The sequence below is a fragment of the Stomoxys calcitrans genome, chromosome 2 (genome assembly GCF_963082655.1).
Source record: "Stomoxys calcitrans chromosome 2, idStoCalc2.1, whole genome shotgun sequence".
Lineage (NCBI taxonomy): Eukaryota > Metazoa > Arthropoda > Insecta > Diptera > Muscidae > Stomoxys > Stomoxys calcitrans.
Genome location: NC_081553.1, coordinates 144654430 through 144671987, shown reverse-complemented (window position 1 = coordinate 144671987; position 17558 = coordinate 144654430). Strand labels below are relative to the sequence as shown.

General features: G+C 36.5%; 1 protein-coding gene across 1 annotated transcript in view; it reads right to left on the bottom strand.

The window, feature by feature from the left end:
- Positions 1 to 9178: 9178 nt before the first annotated feature.
- The window catches only part of LOC106092077 (uncharacterized), a 32326-nt gene continuing 23946 nt past the window's right edge, over positions 9179 to 17558 (bottom strand). The window contains exons 3-5 of the mRNA XM_013258831.2: positions 10101 to 10380; positions 9776 to 10030; positions 9179 to 9559 (exon numbers count right to left, since the gene is read on the bottom strand). Coding sequence (XP_013114285.1) covers positions 9479 to 9559; positions 9776 to 10030; positions 10101 to 10380 — 616 coding nt within the window. The 3' untranslated portion in view covers positions 9179 to 9478. The remainder of the gene's footprint in view (positions 9560 to 9775; positions 10031 to 10100; positions 10381 to 17558) is intronic.

Sequence of the window (17558 nt, the reverse complement as noted above, 5' to 3'; positions counted from 1 at the left end):
ACCAATTCAAGCCCTTAAATGTAAACTATTTAGAATAGGTGTGTCATATAAAATGGTCTTAATAATAGAGAAAATATACAGCAATAAGCAGTCAGCAGTAAGGAATGACAGGGAGCTATCGGAATACTTTAAAACAACCAAAGGCGTAAAACGAGGATGCCTTTTATCGCCGTTATTATTTGCTCTCTACAAAATGACCTGCACGAGTTCATCGAACGTGGTTTGTTTGTGGACAATATGGACGTTAGGTTTCTCTTGTATGCAGATGATATCGTTTTGCTTTCAGATAACATAAAAGTTTTACAAAAAATTATAGATCTGGAAATATACTGCATAATGTGGAGTTTGGAAGAAAATGTAGCAAAATCTGAAATTATGGTTTTTAAAAATGGGGGAAAGCATTTAAGCTATTTGGGAAAGCATTTAAGCTATTTGGGAGGTATTTTATTTATCTATTTTGTGTATAGGCTGCCGAATAAACTATCAGAGCTTATTTCCCAAAAAAAAAAATCATTTTGGCCAACAGAATTAACGCGTTCACGCGTTCAATGGCCGCGAACGATGTCGTCACAAAGAAACTGGAACGTTTTCTGCAAAGATTTATTAAGTGGTATGAAACAAAGGCTACACGAAGAAAGAATGTTGATAGAACAACACAGCCAGAGCCTGCGCATATATAGATATTTAAACTCATGCAGATCTCATCTCTATCTAAACTGAAAGTACTCCCAAGCGGAAATTGTGTGGATATTTAAAGCGCGTAGTGGAATGATCTCTCTTGGGTATAACAGTTTTGATTCCGATGTCTCAAACAAAAAAATTTAATTGTGTAGTATGCATGAAATTGAAACAATGCAACAGTTTCTGGGCATTTGAAACAATCAACATACTTGATCGCAAAGAAGAAGAAAATTGGCTTCATTTAATAAACTATCTCAAAATAAGCTATACATATAGGCAACTTTTAATTAATTAATTCAATTAAATAAGCTTATATCAATTATTATTGTATATACTTATATTTAGAATGCGATAGACGTTTTTTACGTTGTCGCTAATTTATAAAATTACTTCTTAAGTTGATTTAACTGTAAAAAAGGAAAAAAATGTTTTTTGAAGAAAATATTTATTCAATAAAGAAGTTTATTAAATAAATATTGTCCCCGACAATGAAGAGAGTCTCATAATGGAAACGACAATTTGTCTTCTTCTTTCGAAGCCTGGGATCATTAAATAAATAATGTATTTCTATTTAAGCAATACATATATCATGTTTATACGCTATCTAATCCAATGAAATAAAAAGTTTTTTATTAATATGAAAAATATCAATTATTTAACACTAAAAAGAGTTGCTTAAAAGAACGGGATATGTTCATATAATTGGTATATGGGGTTAATAATAATTTTAATTGATTTTTTGAGCTTATCATAAATCCAAATTTCAAAATTTTTAATCAATAATGCAAATTGCTTTATAGGACCTATTTCAGCAAATTTTTTATTTGAGTGTACAATTTTTTCAATTAAACCTAGTTTTTATTTTTTCCTGTGTATATAATTTGTTATATACATCACACAAAGTGCGAAGCGAATTGTATAATTCTTAATTAGATCTCACTATAACTAGTCTGAGAGGTATAATATGCCGAGTATCTCTGGAAGGAGTATTAAAATTTAGTTAAGAATTGGGAATCAATCTGATCACTCAATAATATCACAACAAATACGGCTTTAAACATGAAGAGTCTCCTTTCGAGCATTGGTAAATCAATAAGTTTCAGCGGTCCTCATAGGAGGTCCTCAATCCTATCTGAATATCACATGTAGAATGGGTTCCAAACCACACAGCCGTATTCCAGACTACGATTTTAAACTAACGCTTGGTCATATGAGTACCATCAAACTCCTTGGATCACCGTGTTGTAAAACCCAATAACGACTTCGCCTTTTTGATGCACGAGTTAAAGTGCAAATTAAAATGTAATCTACTATCCAAAATAACACCACGATAAGTAAAGGAATCTGGATTAGGTTAGGTTGAAGGAGGGTGCGGATATTAATCAGCCCCATGAAAGATCCTTAGAAAGAACATGATTAAGGTAAACTTTCTGCGTACGGTCATGCAAATAAGAATATATCCAATTCAAAAGAACTGAACCCATCATGTCAAGTTTAAACAGTAATAAGTCGTGCACCACGGTGTCAAAGGCCTAAGTAAAATCATTAAAAATAATATATGTTTGAAAATTATTACAAAACCATTATATACATGAACCAGCGGTTCAAACAGCTTTGGTATTGAACTTAAGTAGGCAATAACCTATAATCTCAATAATACATCTGCCTCTAGGAATGAGGAAAATATTCTGAAGAAAGTGAATCTTTGAATATTTCCGTGAGTGGCCTAAATAACTCATACCCAAAAGATTCGAGAATATTCGCCGGTAAACAATCCGCCCCTAGTGTCTTGGAACTTTTTAATGATTTTAAACTATTCAGCACCGCATCCTCAGTAAGAATAATCCGCTGGAAATAATTCGACCTATTAAGTATATGAAAAACGAGCACTCACAGTAAAAGCTTGTTCGGTTGACTCATTGTTGTTCGCTGAGTTGATCGTTCGGTTTGTAGTGTCTGTCATACAAACACATTTTAGTATTTTCTACTGTTTTAGTGTGGCTACCACTGAGAAAGACCGATCTAATAAATTAAGGTAGCAGGTTCATAAGCCACATTTAATTAGGCGCAGCGAGTTGTGTCAGACCCGAACATATCTTTCTCGAATATGATGCAGATCATTTTTGGATATCTCCGATCACCCGATTTATGGGTTTGACCACATATAAGGCTCAGACAAATTCACTGAAATTTGGAGCAGTGAGTTGTGTTAGACCTTTCGACAGCTGCGACAAATTCGGTCCAGGTCGGGCGGAGTTTTGTTATAGCTGTCTATGGGTTCATAAATGGTGCATTTTTCACCGGATTTTGAGGAAATGGTTGGTTTTTATACATAACCGAGGTGGTGGGTATCAAAAGATCACCTCGGCCTTTGACAGCTGCATTACGTTTATCCCTTAATACCCCAGATATTAAGTTGATCTCTTGATTTGCTTCCTAATGGTGGTGTTAGACGGTATGTATTCCCATATGTCTTTGGTAATTTAGCAACTCTGGAAGCTCGTGTGATATGTGCAAATTGCCCATGAACATTCCATTATGGAACAGTGGCAAACTTCTCACATATCAATGAGTGCTGTCCGGTTCCATTTTAATGTCAATGATAAACGAGCACACAGAAAAAATTAAAATTTTAATTCAATTAATAAATTTGTATATTCAATTAAAAATTTTGATTAAATCGGTCCTATAAACAAATTTTTATTATTAATAAATGATTTTGCAATTTTTATTTATGACAGGCTGAATAATTCAACTAAAGCGGTTATCAACTCAATAAACCAATTTATTGGAAAACTGTTAATTCTTTAAAAAAACACGTTAAATTGACGTAATTAAAAAAATAATGGATATTTTCCCCACAAATAAACAATTTTATACCTTAGTCGATTAATTGCGGATACAAAAAACAAAAAATACTTATGTTTACAAGAGGAGACGGTCATAATGGTACAGCAATATGGATCTCATAGTTTACACATTGTTGCGTGCACAGAAAAAGTACAGACCCAAATTTCACCAATTAAATATGCTATTGCCTTTTAAAAAACTTTTCGAACAAGGTGTTAATTGCTTTAATAATTTTTGACATAGAAATTAACTTTTTTTTACGGCAAGTGATTGGTAAACAAGTCGTCCGTTGATCATATTTTTAATTGCATGAGTTAATAAGTTGAAGTTAATTAATAGTAGGAATACAATTATTCAATACAAAGATTAAAATAAATTTGTTCCCTTTCACACATATATAATGCGAAAAGAAGCTAGAATGAGTCGAATATATGTCTCGCATCTATCATACACAAAGTAGCGTGGCTAGACAAAAAAATATCAAGAAAAAAATGTGTAATTTTTATATCTCTTCATAAAATATAATTTATTTAATTATAATTTTAAATTAAATAAAATTTATTGTGAAAAACGTTACGGAGAAATGTGAAAAAATTATAATGTGAGAAAATAGAATAGATTATTTCCATACTCAACGAATTGGAGGAAATTGTAGAGTGCTAATGTGACATGTATAACATATAAATATTAATAATATTATCTTATTTTTATAGTTTAGAAATTGTATTGACTTGTAAAACGGCGCTAAGGACGGAAGGTGTGAGTTTCAAAAATTTGTGGTACTGTACATAAAACCTTGGTCGAACATTTTATGTACAGTACCACATACATATATATATATATATAAATATATATATATATATATATATATATATATATATATATATATATATATATATATATAAATAAATAATAATAACGCTCCTAGTGCTACTAAGTCGTCGTCGTCATGCTTCTACAGGTGAGTATGCTCGTTCCGGTCCAAAGGAACGATCGCCGCGGGAACAGTATGGCCATGGGCTATTTAAAGGCGCCAATGTGTAGTGCTCACAGCTAACCCGTGCCGGGAGTGCTACTAAGTGCCGTCGCTTTGCGGTAAGCTATTCGGAGTCGCCAATAAAATGGAGGTTCCATATTATTTAGCTTAACGGCATTTTTATCAATAGTAAGATTAAATAATGAATTTTTTCTATTACAAATAAGTTCTTATTCTTGAACTTCATCGAATGTTGTATATAATGACAGTTGTACTACCGGTAACACAGATGGCATTCCTGTTGATAACTTGTTATATTTTAGCTGCTAGTAAATCTGAGGATAATGAGTTATCCATTATATTACATGCCAAAAATAATGACATGTCCTTACCAAATTTTGCGTTGGGTGGGTTCGACCAAGGTTTACAGGAAGTTGGCGTATCAGAAAAGGGACACAATTGCCGGCGCCGTGTCTGTGTATAATAAGGAAAATATTTTTATATATAAATGAATGAAAATGGGTACCAATCTTAGCATTTGGGGTATAATATCTCGAAGCATTGATCCACGTGTAGGGATGCTGTTAGGTTGTTGTGTTTCTATCAGTCAATATAAGGAAGTTTATTTTTTTATGGGTTATTACATATTTCAACACAATTTTACGTACATAAATACCTCATTTTATTTATACAATATTTTCCATCTTTTGCGCAAGGACGCACGAAATAAAAAAATATGATTGTGTTATATTTGGGTCTGTACTTTTTCTGTGCACGCAACAATGTGTAAACTATGAGTTATTTTTGTATTCAGTGGTGTGTAGGCTTAAATACACTTGGCTCAATTGCACTTCTGTCCGGATTACATCTGTGTGAAAGGGAACACTATCTCATCTTGCTTTTTGTGAAAACAGATATATGCCGTTTATGCTATTAAATAATTTTAATTCGTGTAATTAAAAATTTGTTTCTCTTTCGAGACGAGCTCAATGATCAGAGATTTTCTTTGCAAATGGAAAAGGAAAGTCAGAGATAGCAACAACACCAACCACTATGGGAAGCGTTTCGTCTTTGGTTAGAACACTTTTCAACCATAATAGGTGTGATGGCTCTACTAAACAATTACCACTTAAACTACGCTACGTAATGACATACTTTTTTTCTGTGACAATTACACTACTTCCATGAGCGCCCCGGTAGCTGGAAGTGGTAGCGTGCTCGGATTACCATAGCAGGGTCGAGGGTTTCATTTCCGCCAGAGGCCTTGGTCTGTCGCTACTATGGTATCTCAATGGACATAAAATTGTCTAAGTGAGTCTGTCAAATGACTGCCACTCTTACCTAACCAAAACTAACCTACACTACTTCTATAGTACACTTGATTCCGTGCATCTGTCGGAAGTTGAATTGCTCTCGCTGTTGCTCCGTGTGCCCAGGTTCGAATCCCGGCCGGGCTCTGCCGAATCTTTCATTTTCAAGCTTTTGCCTGTTAAGGCGAAGATCATTAAATTTTTCAATTTTTGTTTGTTTCTCTTTCGAGATGAGCTCAATAATCGGAGATTTTCTTTGTAAATGGAAAGGAAAGCCAGAAATAGCAACACACACCAACCACTATGGGACGCTTTGGTTAGAAGACTTTTCAACCATATTAGGTTTGATGGCTTCAAGGGCCGTGCGTTGGTATGTTGTATTTGAACCGTATTAATTGCGAAAACGTCTCTACGATACAGTTACCACATTCACCAAGCTCGACAACGCAGTCTATTAGCTGTACTTTTCCCGATGCATGTTTTTTTACTCATCACATGCCAAGATTCAATGGATAATAGAATATCAATGTAAAAAATTATCAAGGCAATTAAACCCTTTATTAAAATTGCTATTACCATGTTTGACTGGTAAAGTCGCTTGCCGCAGTGCGACACTTTTTTCGCGAGAGGTATAACCACCACTGAACATTTTTCTGATGTGCGGGCCTGGATTCATAGTAATAGGCGGACGGCCTCCTCGTATGATGTGTACGAAATATTTAATGTGAAAAATAGATTTTGGAATATATAGGCAACTAGCTTACCAGGGCCCGCTCCGCTGCGCCTTCTATTACTTTATATGGAACAAAAGTTTCTTTGGAATATTTATTTTCGACAATTAAAGAGCTTTTAGTGAAATACCATGCTACAAAAATAGTATATCGCTTGACTAACAGTTTAACAATATAAGTGCCTTTGTCCGAATCCCATATGATCTTTATTGGTCTACGAATTTAAGTTTGGATGTAAGGTGTACTCCATTCTTAAAATACTTTATTTCAGCCCGCTACTCTCATGATATCTGATTTAGGGGTGTTTTCGGGGGTAAGGTGGTCCCCCAGGCACTTGGCCCTGAAAAAATATCAACATCGTGCTCTTCTTTCAAAAACCATTTATTTAAATCCCAAACACATGGCCCAAAATAGGTTATCAAATTCGTTTTCTAATCTTAAATACCACATATTGGCATGGTCGAAAATTTTTTACCCTTTGCGGAGTGTTTTGGGGAAGGGGTGATTCCCTAATACATGGTCCTAAATTTGGATATCAAATTCGTATTATACTCCCAAAAACCTTTATTTGAGCCCAATTTTGCGAAGGACACAAAAAAATTGCTGCTTGTGGGGTATTTTGGAAAAGGGGTTGACCCCCAGAAAATTGGTCCCGAAAGTGGGTATGAATTCTTGCTCTACCCCCAATACCTTTCATTTAAGCTCCACATTGACATGGTCGATATATATGGCCGATTTAGGGGTGTTTTGGGGATTAGGGTGGTCGCCCAAACACTAAGGCCGGAAAATATATCAGGAACATGCTCTATTCTCATATATCTATATATCATTCATTTGAACTCCATATTGCCATTGGCCTCAAAATTGGATATCAAATTCGTGTTCAAATCTCATTTAAACTCCTTATTGCAAAATTCAGCAAATATGTCCGGTTTGGGGTATTGGCCCTAAAAACTATAAATATTTAGTTCCACTCTCTTTACGACCCAAATTGTCTTAATGAGCAAATACTTCCTATTTGGGGGTTGTTGTGGTGGTGGGACGTCCCCTAGACAGTTGGACCCTAATGTTAATATCAGATACGTGGTCTACTCCCAAATACCTTTAATTTGAGCCCCATATTTCAATAGTTGGCAAGTGTGACCGGCTTGTGGGGGTGTTTTGGGGGATGGGCGGCCACTCAGTGAGTTGGCCTTGAAAATGTATATCGGATTTGAGTTCCGTGTGGGGGTCGGGTGGCCCCATAGACACTTTTCCCAAATATTGATATCAGCTTCGTGCTTTACTCCCAAAGACCTTTCATTTTAGCCCCATATGGCTATGGTCATAAATTTGTCCCCTTCGGGGGATGTTTTTGGGGAGAGGCGGCCCCCTAAGCACTTGGTCCCATATTTGGATATCAGATTCTAATTCTGCACTCAAATACCTTTTATTTAAGCCCCATGTTCCCATGGTCAGTGAATATGTCCTGTTTGGGGGGTGTTTTGGGGAAGGGGTGTACCCCAAGAAACGTGGTCCCACATTTGGATATCAGTTTCGTATTCTACTCGCAAATACCTTTCATTTGAGTCCCATATTGCCATGGTCGGTAAATATGTCCGATTTAGGGGTGTTTTGGGGGTTGGGGTGGTCCCCTTAGCACTTGGTTCGACAATTGGATATCAGATACGTTTTCGTATCGTAAATACCTTTATTTGAGTCCCATATTGTCTTTATTGGTCTAAATATATGTTTGGTAGGTTTTAGGGTGGGGCGGCCCCCCTAGGTACCCCATCCGAAATTTGGATACCAAATTTTTATTTTTAGGGTACTATATGAGAGCACAAAAAATGTCGCTTAAATCGCACAACCCATCTCCGAGGTCTGGCGTTTCTGAAAATTAGGGTAAGGGGGAGGGTCCGCCCCCCTTCAGATATTAAAAAATGTAGTATCCTATTTTCACCACGGGGTTATTATGCACCTTCTGTGAAAATTTCAAGAAAATCGGTTCAGCCGTTTATGAGTCTATAAGGAACACACAAACATACAAACAAACAAACAACCTTCAAACAAACACAATTTGATTTTTATATATAAGATTCTTTCGGCTAAAGCGAGCTCTTAATTCATTGAACATAAAATTTTCTTTAAGCTGGCGTTGATCCTCAATTAACACGTACTCTTATTCTCAGCGGTTGTTGAGACAACAACGAATGAACACACGCATGGGTGTACGCATCATTTGTTTGTTTGCGACCTTAAAACAATGTTTTGTTCTGATATAACATTAGACAGGAAAGAAAAAGTTATTTAATTTTCTTAACATTATGTTTACTTTTAAAAAACTTCATTAGTTCTAGCCATTCACTTTTACAATTCATTGTTTTTATACTCTGTGGCTCTCTCTCTCTCTCTCTCTCTCTCTACTATTGCCTCGCCTTTAAGAAGCACACTTTTTGTTCGCATTTTATCGCAAATCAAGAAAAGTATTGTTATTGCATATTTGACAAATTTGATTTATTTCTCAATTTTCAAATTTATTTCATTGAAAATATATTTTTTTTAATTTGCAGTTCTATTTTATGTATCGGATTCGATGTAATTTTGCTCAGCCAAATTGCCCGACTCCGCAGTTTGAAAAATTTAATGTCTTTCAAATTACACTTGTGCTTAATTTATTTTTGATCTTCAACAAGATAATACTAATTATTTACATTTTACAAATATCACGCTACAGGAACGTGTTAAACTAAATCCATAAAATAAATTTCAGCTACTATAGGCGAACTTATCTATTTGAATGTTTGTAATCGAGTAAACACTATGGGCTTAAAAAGCATATCATGCATTGTTTACGCTGGAACTTTCATAACCTCCCGTAAAGACATTACTGAAGGTCTTTGATATTTTGGAGAACCACATCTCATCTTCCTGGTCTAATCCATTCACTCTTACAATTCGTTGTGTATATACTCTGTGGTTACTCTTGCCTCGCCTTCGTGAAAACCACTGCAGTCAACAGGATATTTAACCTACAAATCGTGTAATGCGTGAGAAAAGGAATGGTTAATTGATTTAAAATGAACAATCCATTTGGAGAATAATGGTGAAACGTTTAGAACTTGTTTAGCCGCTTTGGTTGTTTGTTGCAGCGCTACGACCGTAACAGCCACCAAAGCAACGTTCAAACAAACGCATTTCTCCACATTTTTGGGCCATATGTATGTAGATATTTTGAAAATACTCACCTCACAGCTTGATGCGGATGTAACAACGCTGAATAATGTCCAGAAGGGGGTTCCCGTTTCTGTGCTGATAAAAAAAGCAGCTCCCATACTTCCAACTTTCACAATTTTCGGCATAACGTTCGATATGAGGCCAAGCGTTTCTTCGTCTGAATACTGTTGTGGATCATTCAGCTTACATAGAACGTAGCGATCACATTGTGGCTGTTTAGACACGTATCGGTATGCACGATGCACTTTTAATATGGGTTCAATGACCTATAAAGTTTTTCATAATAAATATCCAAAGAGAATATAACTACGTGTTAATCTAAGTTCACATACATACCTCCAAATTGAGAGTATCTGTAAGTTTGTCACTAATTTCGGTCGAGTTAAATTGCAAGAGTCCGCGTGCTTTGCCCAATTTTAAGATGTCCTTAGCATATCCAACAGCAGGCTTCACATATTGTCGCGACTGGATTTTCACATTCAAATGGTGTTTTGCAACATGATCCAATAAATTAGAAATCGTCTCCGTAGGTCTATTGGCATCGAAAAAAGTGCTTTTTGGATAACCTTGAGCTTTTAGGAATCCATTAAACATGAACTGTGCCGTCTGGAAATACCTGAAAATGTGGAAGAGCACTTCTTAATAAATAATTTCTGTGTATGACATGATAGCATTTGTAATAGTTGGAAGTTTTATATAGAATGATCTAAAACGGATATTTTTCAACTTTGGACATTTTTTAAAAGCGGCGGAAGAAACCGTCATATCCATAACAAACGGGGATTTAGCAGTTTTGTTAAATTAAGTATAAGAGAAACTTCTTTTATACTCGCAAAAAAATCCGAAATTTTTTAAAATTTTAATCTGTCATTTTGATTTCCAGACGCGCTCTAAATCAAAGTTGTATTAAAATAAATTAGAAAAGAATTAATTTGGAGATACTATGTTTAATAAAACTGTTACACCTTATTTAGATTTTTGTCGAATTCAGGTTAACTAAAATTGTTAACATTTGAAAAATTACTTAATTTCTCACATGAACTGCATAATTAAAGAAAAAAACATCTCAAACTTTTTCCGTCAATTTGTTGTTTTATTTTTAACAAATATATTTTCTTTATTCTATGAACATACTTGTTTCATATACATATACTAGCCGAACCGGGCCCGCTCCGCTGCGCCTTCATTAACTCTCTAATATTTTTTAGGGTTGGGACACTTCGCCTTGAATGTGTATATCGAAATCGTGCCACTGTAGCCTATGTCCGCTTACAACGCTGCACGCCTGCGTTCAAATCCTGGCGATAACATCGGACAAAATTTGAGGGTGGGATGGACCCCAGGGACTTTGTCCCAAAAACGAGTGCCAATTTCCCGAAAATCAATCAGTTTAAACATCAAATAGCTTATATATAATATGGAGGTGTTTTCGGGTGGGGCAGTTCCCTAAACACATGGCTCTTCAATTGGATATCAAACACATGGCTCCTCAATTGGATATCGTTTGAGCTCTATATTGTCATGATTGGCCTATTTACCCAATTGGCGGGATTTCGACGGCCCCAAGGCACCCCACCCCAACATTTGTGGGAGTGCAAAAAAAAAAAATAGAACGAATTGCATTTCCAATATCCGAGATCTGGTGGTTTTGAAAATAAGCGTATTGAGAAGTGCTTTTTAGGGGAGAGATGGCACTCAGACATTTCGACTAAAATAAGGCTATCAAATTCGTGCTGCACTCCCAAATCCATTTAATGTGAGCCCAATATTGCCATGGTCAGTAAATAAATGTTTGGAGGGTGTTTTGGGGTTGGGGCGACACCCGGTACTTTGTCCTGAAAATAGATATAAAATTCCTAAATACCGTTGATTTGAACTCCATATTGCCATAATCGAAAATGAAGTTTAGTTTAGGGGATGCTTTTGGGCATACCCTCAAACACTCGGCTCCAAAATTGGATATCAAATTCGTTTCCTTCTCTCAAGTACCTTTCATTTGAGTCCCATATTGTCATAATGGGTCAATCAACCTATTTGACTTAATTTTGGAAAGTAAAGCGCCACCTAGACTTGAACACAAATTTTAATGTCATATTCGCAATCTACTCCCAAATACCTTTCATTTGAGTCCCATATAGACATGGTCGGCTAATATGCCCATTTGGGGGTACATGCGGATGGGGTGATCTCCCATTACTTGGACCTAATTTTTTATGCCATATTTGTAATCTACTGTCGAATACTTTTCATTTGAGACCCATATTGACATGAACGTCGAATATATCTGTTTAGAGGTGTTTTTGGGTTGGGGAGGCCCGCTGGGTACTTGGACCCAAATATTAATACGATATTCGTTTTCTAGTCGCCAATGCCTCTCATTTGATACCCATATTGTGCCTATTGGTCCACTTTTGGTTTTGGATGGTGTAGTTCGGGTAAGGGGGAGGGACCAGTCCATCCGATATCTAAAAATTATATAGCCTATGTTTCCTTCCAGACAAACTTACACTATCTGTGAACATTTTAAGAAAATCGGTTCAGCCGTTTTTGATTCTACGGAACAAACAAAAAACCCTAGAGCCATATAGTCATGATGGGTCATACGCCCATTTAAGGCGTTTTTGGGGGTAGGATGACCCCCTATACTTCGATTTAATTTTGTATGTCAGGTTCGAAATCTACTCCCGAATACCTTTCATTTGCGGCCCATATTGACATGAACGCCCAATATGTCTGTTTGGGGGAATTTTAGGGTTGGACCGGCCCGAATTTAAATTTAATCAAATTATAATGTCTATTTCGCCTTCCTTACCATATTCGCAATCTACTCCAGAATACCTTTCTTTTGAGTCCCATATTGTGATAATGGTCCAAAAAACCTATTTTAGGGGTTTTGGGGTTGGGGCGGCCCATCAGTTACTTGGACCCAATTTTAATATAAAATTTGTACTCTACTCCTGATTACCTTTCATTTGAGGTCCATATTGTCGCGATCGGTCCACTTTAATTTATGGGTATTTCGCTATCAAAAAATTATATAGCCTATGTTTCCTTCCGGACCAACCTACACAATCTGTGAAAAGTTTAAGGTAATCGGTTCAGCCGTTTTTGGGTCTATACGGAACAAACAAACAAAAATTCAATTTAATATATATAAAGATGTTTTTTTAAACTCCTTGAACCAACTCTTATCAAGCCAATTCCAACTTCAGCGGAAGTTTGCGAACTGCATACGCTATACGTACATATATGTGTGCCAATAACTTTTTATCTGCTCCAGAAGAAGCGTTTAAAATTATAAAACTATTATGCTACATTATCAATATTTGTTCTTAAGGGCGGTATGCACCTCAAACGAAATTTCCGTTGCCATAAGACATATTCGCAAAATGTTCGGTCTATTTTGTATTACAGTGTGACATTGAAAGCATTGCACATTTTGTCATTCAAAATGGAGATCAATTCAGGGATGCGTCCGATCTTGACGACAATTAAGAAATTTCTTTTTGTCTAATAGTCGCCTTTTTGTTATTATTATCGTCAAGTACCTTGTCGGACTGCAATACAGCAAAATTTTCGAATTTGGGGCTTGGAGAACCCCACTCAATGTGTGACGGTTTGGTTTATGGTCTGACGGCGTCATTATGGTGAATGGGTAGTACTATCGAGAGGTGATTAATGGTTTGATTTTGGTCAGAGTTGGATCATATTGATCTAGACAACTATTACTTTCAACAAGACGGCGCTACGTGCCCCACAAGCAACGAAATCATTGTTCTTTTATGGTAAAGTTTCCGGGCCGTATTAGCTCTGGAGGAGGAGATCACAATTGGCCACCAAGATCTAGTGATCAGGTACACCTTATCTTTTTTGTTAAAGATAAGGTGTACGCCAACAGCCCAGCGTAGATGCAAGACCTCAAACATACAATTCGTGAGGCTACCCAGTACATAGGGCAGCCACTCACCGATTCTGTTATTTAAAGTTTCATGGAAAGGAAATGATCCTGTTATCGTGGTTGTGGTGGCTATTTGGCTGATGTTATTTTTCATTTTTATTATCATAACTTCCTTATTATTATGAAATAAGCATCTTGCATTTAACTCAAAAAATTTAATTTTTCTTTGATTACCAAAAAAAAAACATCTCTTATTGGAAACTTTATTATTTCTGATAGAACCGATTGAAACTACAATATTCCTAGCAATAGAAGTAGACATCGAATGATAGAGGGTCATAAAGAGGGGGCTGTGAGCATTCCAAATCTATGTGGCCTAATCTAGACTTGAAAAGGTCTACCGCATTGATGTTACTGGCTAGAACAGACGTCTCAGTCATTGTGTCCGTCATGACAGGTCCTGTCTAATCGGAAAACATGCTTACAGACCTCCTGAAGTATAGATTAAACCACAAAGTTTTGGAATGCCCATAGCCCCCTCTTTGTGACCATCTACCAATCGTTTTCCTTCGGGCCTCGTCCTGAAAACTTAGCTTAAATGTGGAGTGTGTAAGGTAGTTTCTAGTCTCGCAAGCTCGTCCGCTTTACAATTCCCTGATATATCTCTGTGGCCCGGCACCCAGAACAGGTGGATTTTGAACTATTCAGCCATCTCGTTGAGAGATCTGCGACAATCGAGGGCGGTTTTTGTGTTCAGAAATACGTTCCCCAGGGATTCATATCTTAGCCTTCCCATCACTTCTTTAATTGCAAGGATCTCCACTTGATACACACTACAGTGGTCCTGGAAACCTTTTCGATATGACCTGTTCTAGATCTTTAGAGTACACCCAAAGCCCACCTGATCGTTTAGTCTGTATACCTTCTATTACCAGGGATATCGTAGTTCCAGTCGGTTCTATCAGGAATAGTGGTACAGTACTTTTTTTCATCAAAAAGCGGCTCAGGTAGGGTGTAATCCACACTGCCTGTAACAGCGGATATTGTATCAAAGAAAACTCAGTGTCCGTAGCAGCCACATGACCAAATAGATAGCTCCCTTACGGCAGTGGTCGCAGCAATCTCTCTACCCATAGTGTCCATAGGCATTAGATGTAGCATTAAATTCAATGCATCAGATTATGTCGTCCTTAGTGTGGTTGTGATGCACAAGCAAGTCATCCTTCGGATCCAGTTGAGTATTGAACAGTAGGTGGACGTTTGAAACGCTGCCCTCCAGATCACAATATCATATAGCATTATTGGTCGGACAACTGCAGTATATACCCAATGCATGACACGCGGTCCAAACCCCAACTTTTGTCAATGGCTTTCATGCAGGTGTATAGGGCAGGTGTCCTTTCCAAAAAGTTGGATTTGAAGTTCAATTTCCTGTCCAGTAAAACTACCAGGTATTTTGCGCTTTCTGTTAATGGAGCATTCTCTCTACCCAAGGAGACAGGTTCCACAGTAGGCAACTTGTGTCTCCTGCTGAAATCTGTCTTGCACGGATTTATACCTAGACCACTTTCAGTAGCCCACTTCGGTGTTGCACGTAGCGCTTCCTGAAGTATATCTTTTAGAGTGCTGGGAAACTTTCCCTAACCGCAATTGCCACGTCATCAGGATACGAGACAATTTTTACACATATTTCTTCCAGAGACAATAATATATTGCAAATGGCTATATTCAAAGGAGGCCACCGTAGCGCAGAGGTTAGCATGTCCGCCTATGAAGATGAACGCCTGGGTTCGAATCCTGGCGAGACCATCAGAAAAAATGTCAGCGGTAGTTTTCCCCTCCTAATGCTGGGCACATTTGTGAGATACTATGCAATGTAAAACTTCTCTTCAAAGAGGTGTCGCACTGCCGCACGCCGTTCGGACTCGACTATAAATAGGAAGTCCCTCATTGAGCTTAAACTTGAATCGGACTGCACTCATTGATATGTGAGAAGTTTGACCCTGTTCCTTAGTGGAATATTCATGGGCAAAATTTGCAATTTATATTCAAGTAGAGGAGCGGTACACCTCCTCGGGGTGTTCCTCTTCTGACCCATCTTTTTAGATCCATAGACCCCAAGTCTGCCGTAATTCATTTTTTAGTATGTATGTTTTTAATAAACTTTCTTAAGGTAGAGTTGATGCCTAGAAACTCCAACTCCTTCATTATTGACCTAGATTTTACATTATTGAATGTACCTTCAATGTCAAAATATGCTACCATTGTATATTCCGATTAGGTCGTGAAGGGCTGTTTCAGTGGAATTGCCTTCTCCAGGGATCTTCGCCCTAAGATATTTTTCAATCGACCTCTCTAAAGTCCTCAGCATAAAGGTTGGTAGACTAATAGGACGAAAGTCTTTCGCCTTCGTGTGGTAAGGTTTTCCTGCTATCGGAATGAAAATGACCTTCGTGTCCCTCCATCCCACAGGTATATATGACATTCTGATACATGCAGGGTATGTCTGCCAAAATCAGATTGCCGGTCCTCTTCGATTTTGGTAGATTTTTAGCGAAATTTTATATTTATTCCCACTACCATAGGATGGGCTGTATGTCGTATTTAGTCATTCCGTTTGCCACACATCGATATATCCATTTCCGACCCTACAGAACATTTATATTCTTGATCATCGTAAAATTCATAGATATCACGATTTCCGTTTGTCTGTGTGTTCCTCTGTTGAATCACGCCACCCGCCTGTGTTGAGTCAAGCCCTCGAAGATGGTGGTATGGATCTGAAATTTGGCACCAATCCATATTTTTTTCATACACAGGTAATGTTCTTGAATGGGTCAAATCGGACTTTATTTGGATATAGCTACCTTATAGACCGATCTGCGTTTATTCACCGATTTCACTGAAATTTGGGCGAATGCGCTGCAGTATGGTCCCTGAGGACCAAACAGAACACGGTCCATATTAGACCATATTTAGAAATAGCTCCCATACATAGAAAAATATAGACCTACATTTTACCGATTACTTTAATTATTTTTGACATTGAAACCCGATTTTTTTTTTTGTATCATGGCAAATGATTGATAAAAAGGCATATGTTGAACATATTTTTATTGGTACTTTTTACAGACGGTATCCACGACGATGAAGAGGGGTTCATAAAGAAAATGCAATTTTTTCTTCTTTCTTTTAGAAAATATAAATTAAAAAATAAATATTTTAATGCTATATATTACAGGGTTTATCCACAATTAAATCCAATAAAATAAAAAGTTTTTTTTTTAATTTTTTCAATGCAAAATATATCAATTACTTCTTTTATTAAATTGGTAAAAATGTTATTTGAGATTTAAATTTATTTTAAATTTGATTAAAATTTATCAAATATTTTGTTTCTGTGCTTTTGTTAAATTCTGTTTTATGTTACTATAATCTTTTTAGTTATCCTTTCCCTGATGACGATTACCGGCGGTAATCGAAATATTGGAGGAATTTAAACAATTAATAAAAAAAACACCGACATCTGTTTTTAATAATTGTACATGACCTCAAGCCGAACTATCCACGAAATTATAATCAAAAAGGTCAACTTAATCAAGCTTATCAAAAATCCAAATAACAAAATTGTTAATCAATTATACAAATTAGTTTATAGGTCCGATTTCAACGAATTGTTTAATTGAATGTACATTTTTCATGGTTGAACCATGTTTTTAATTTTTTCTGTATAAAGATCGATCTGCCGATTAAGGGCCTTAAGCCCTAAAAGCCGCATTTATTGCTTTAATTTGAAATTTTGAATATTCGGACCGAATATGGTTAATATTGGGTTATATTTAATTATAACTGTGATATAACTGATCTGCTGATATGAAGTTTTGAGCCCGTAGAAG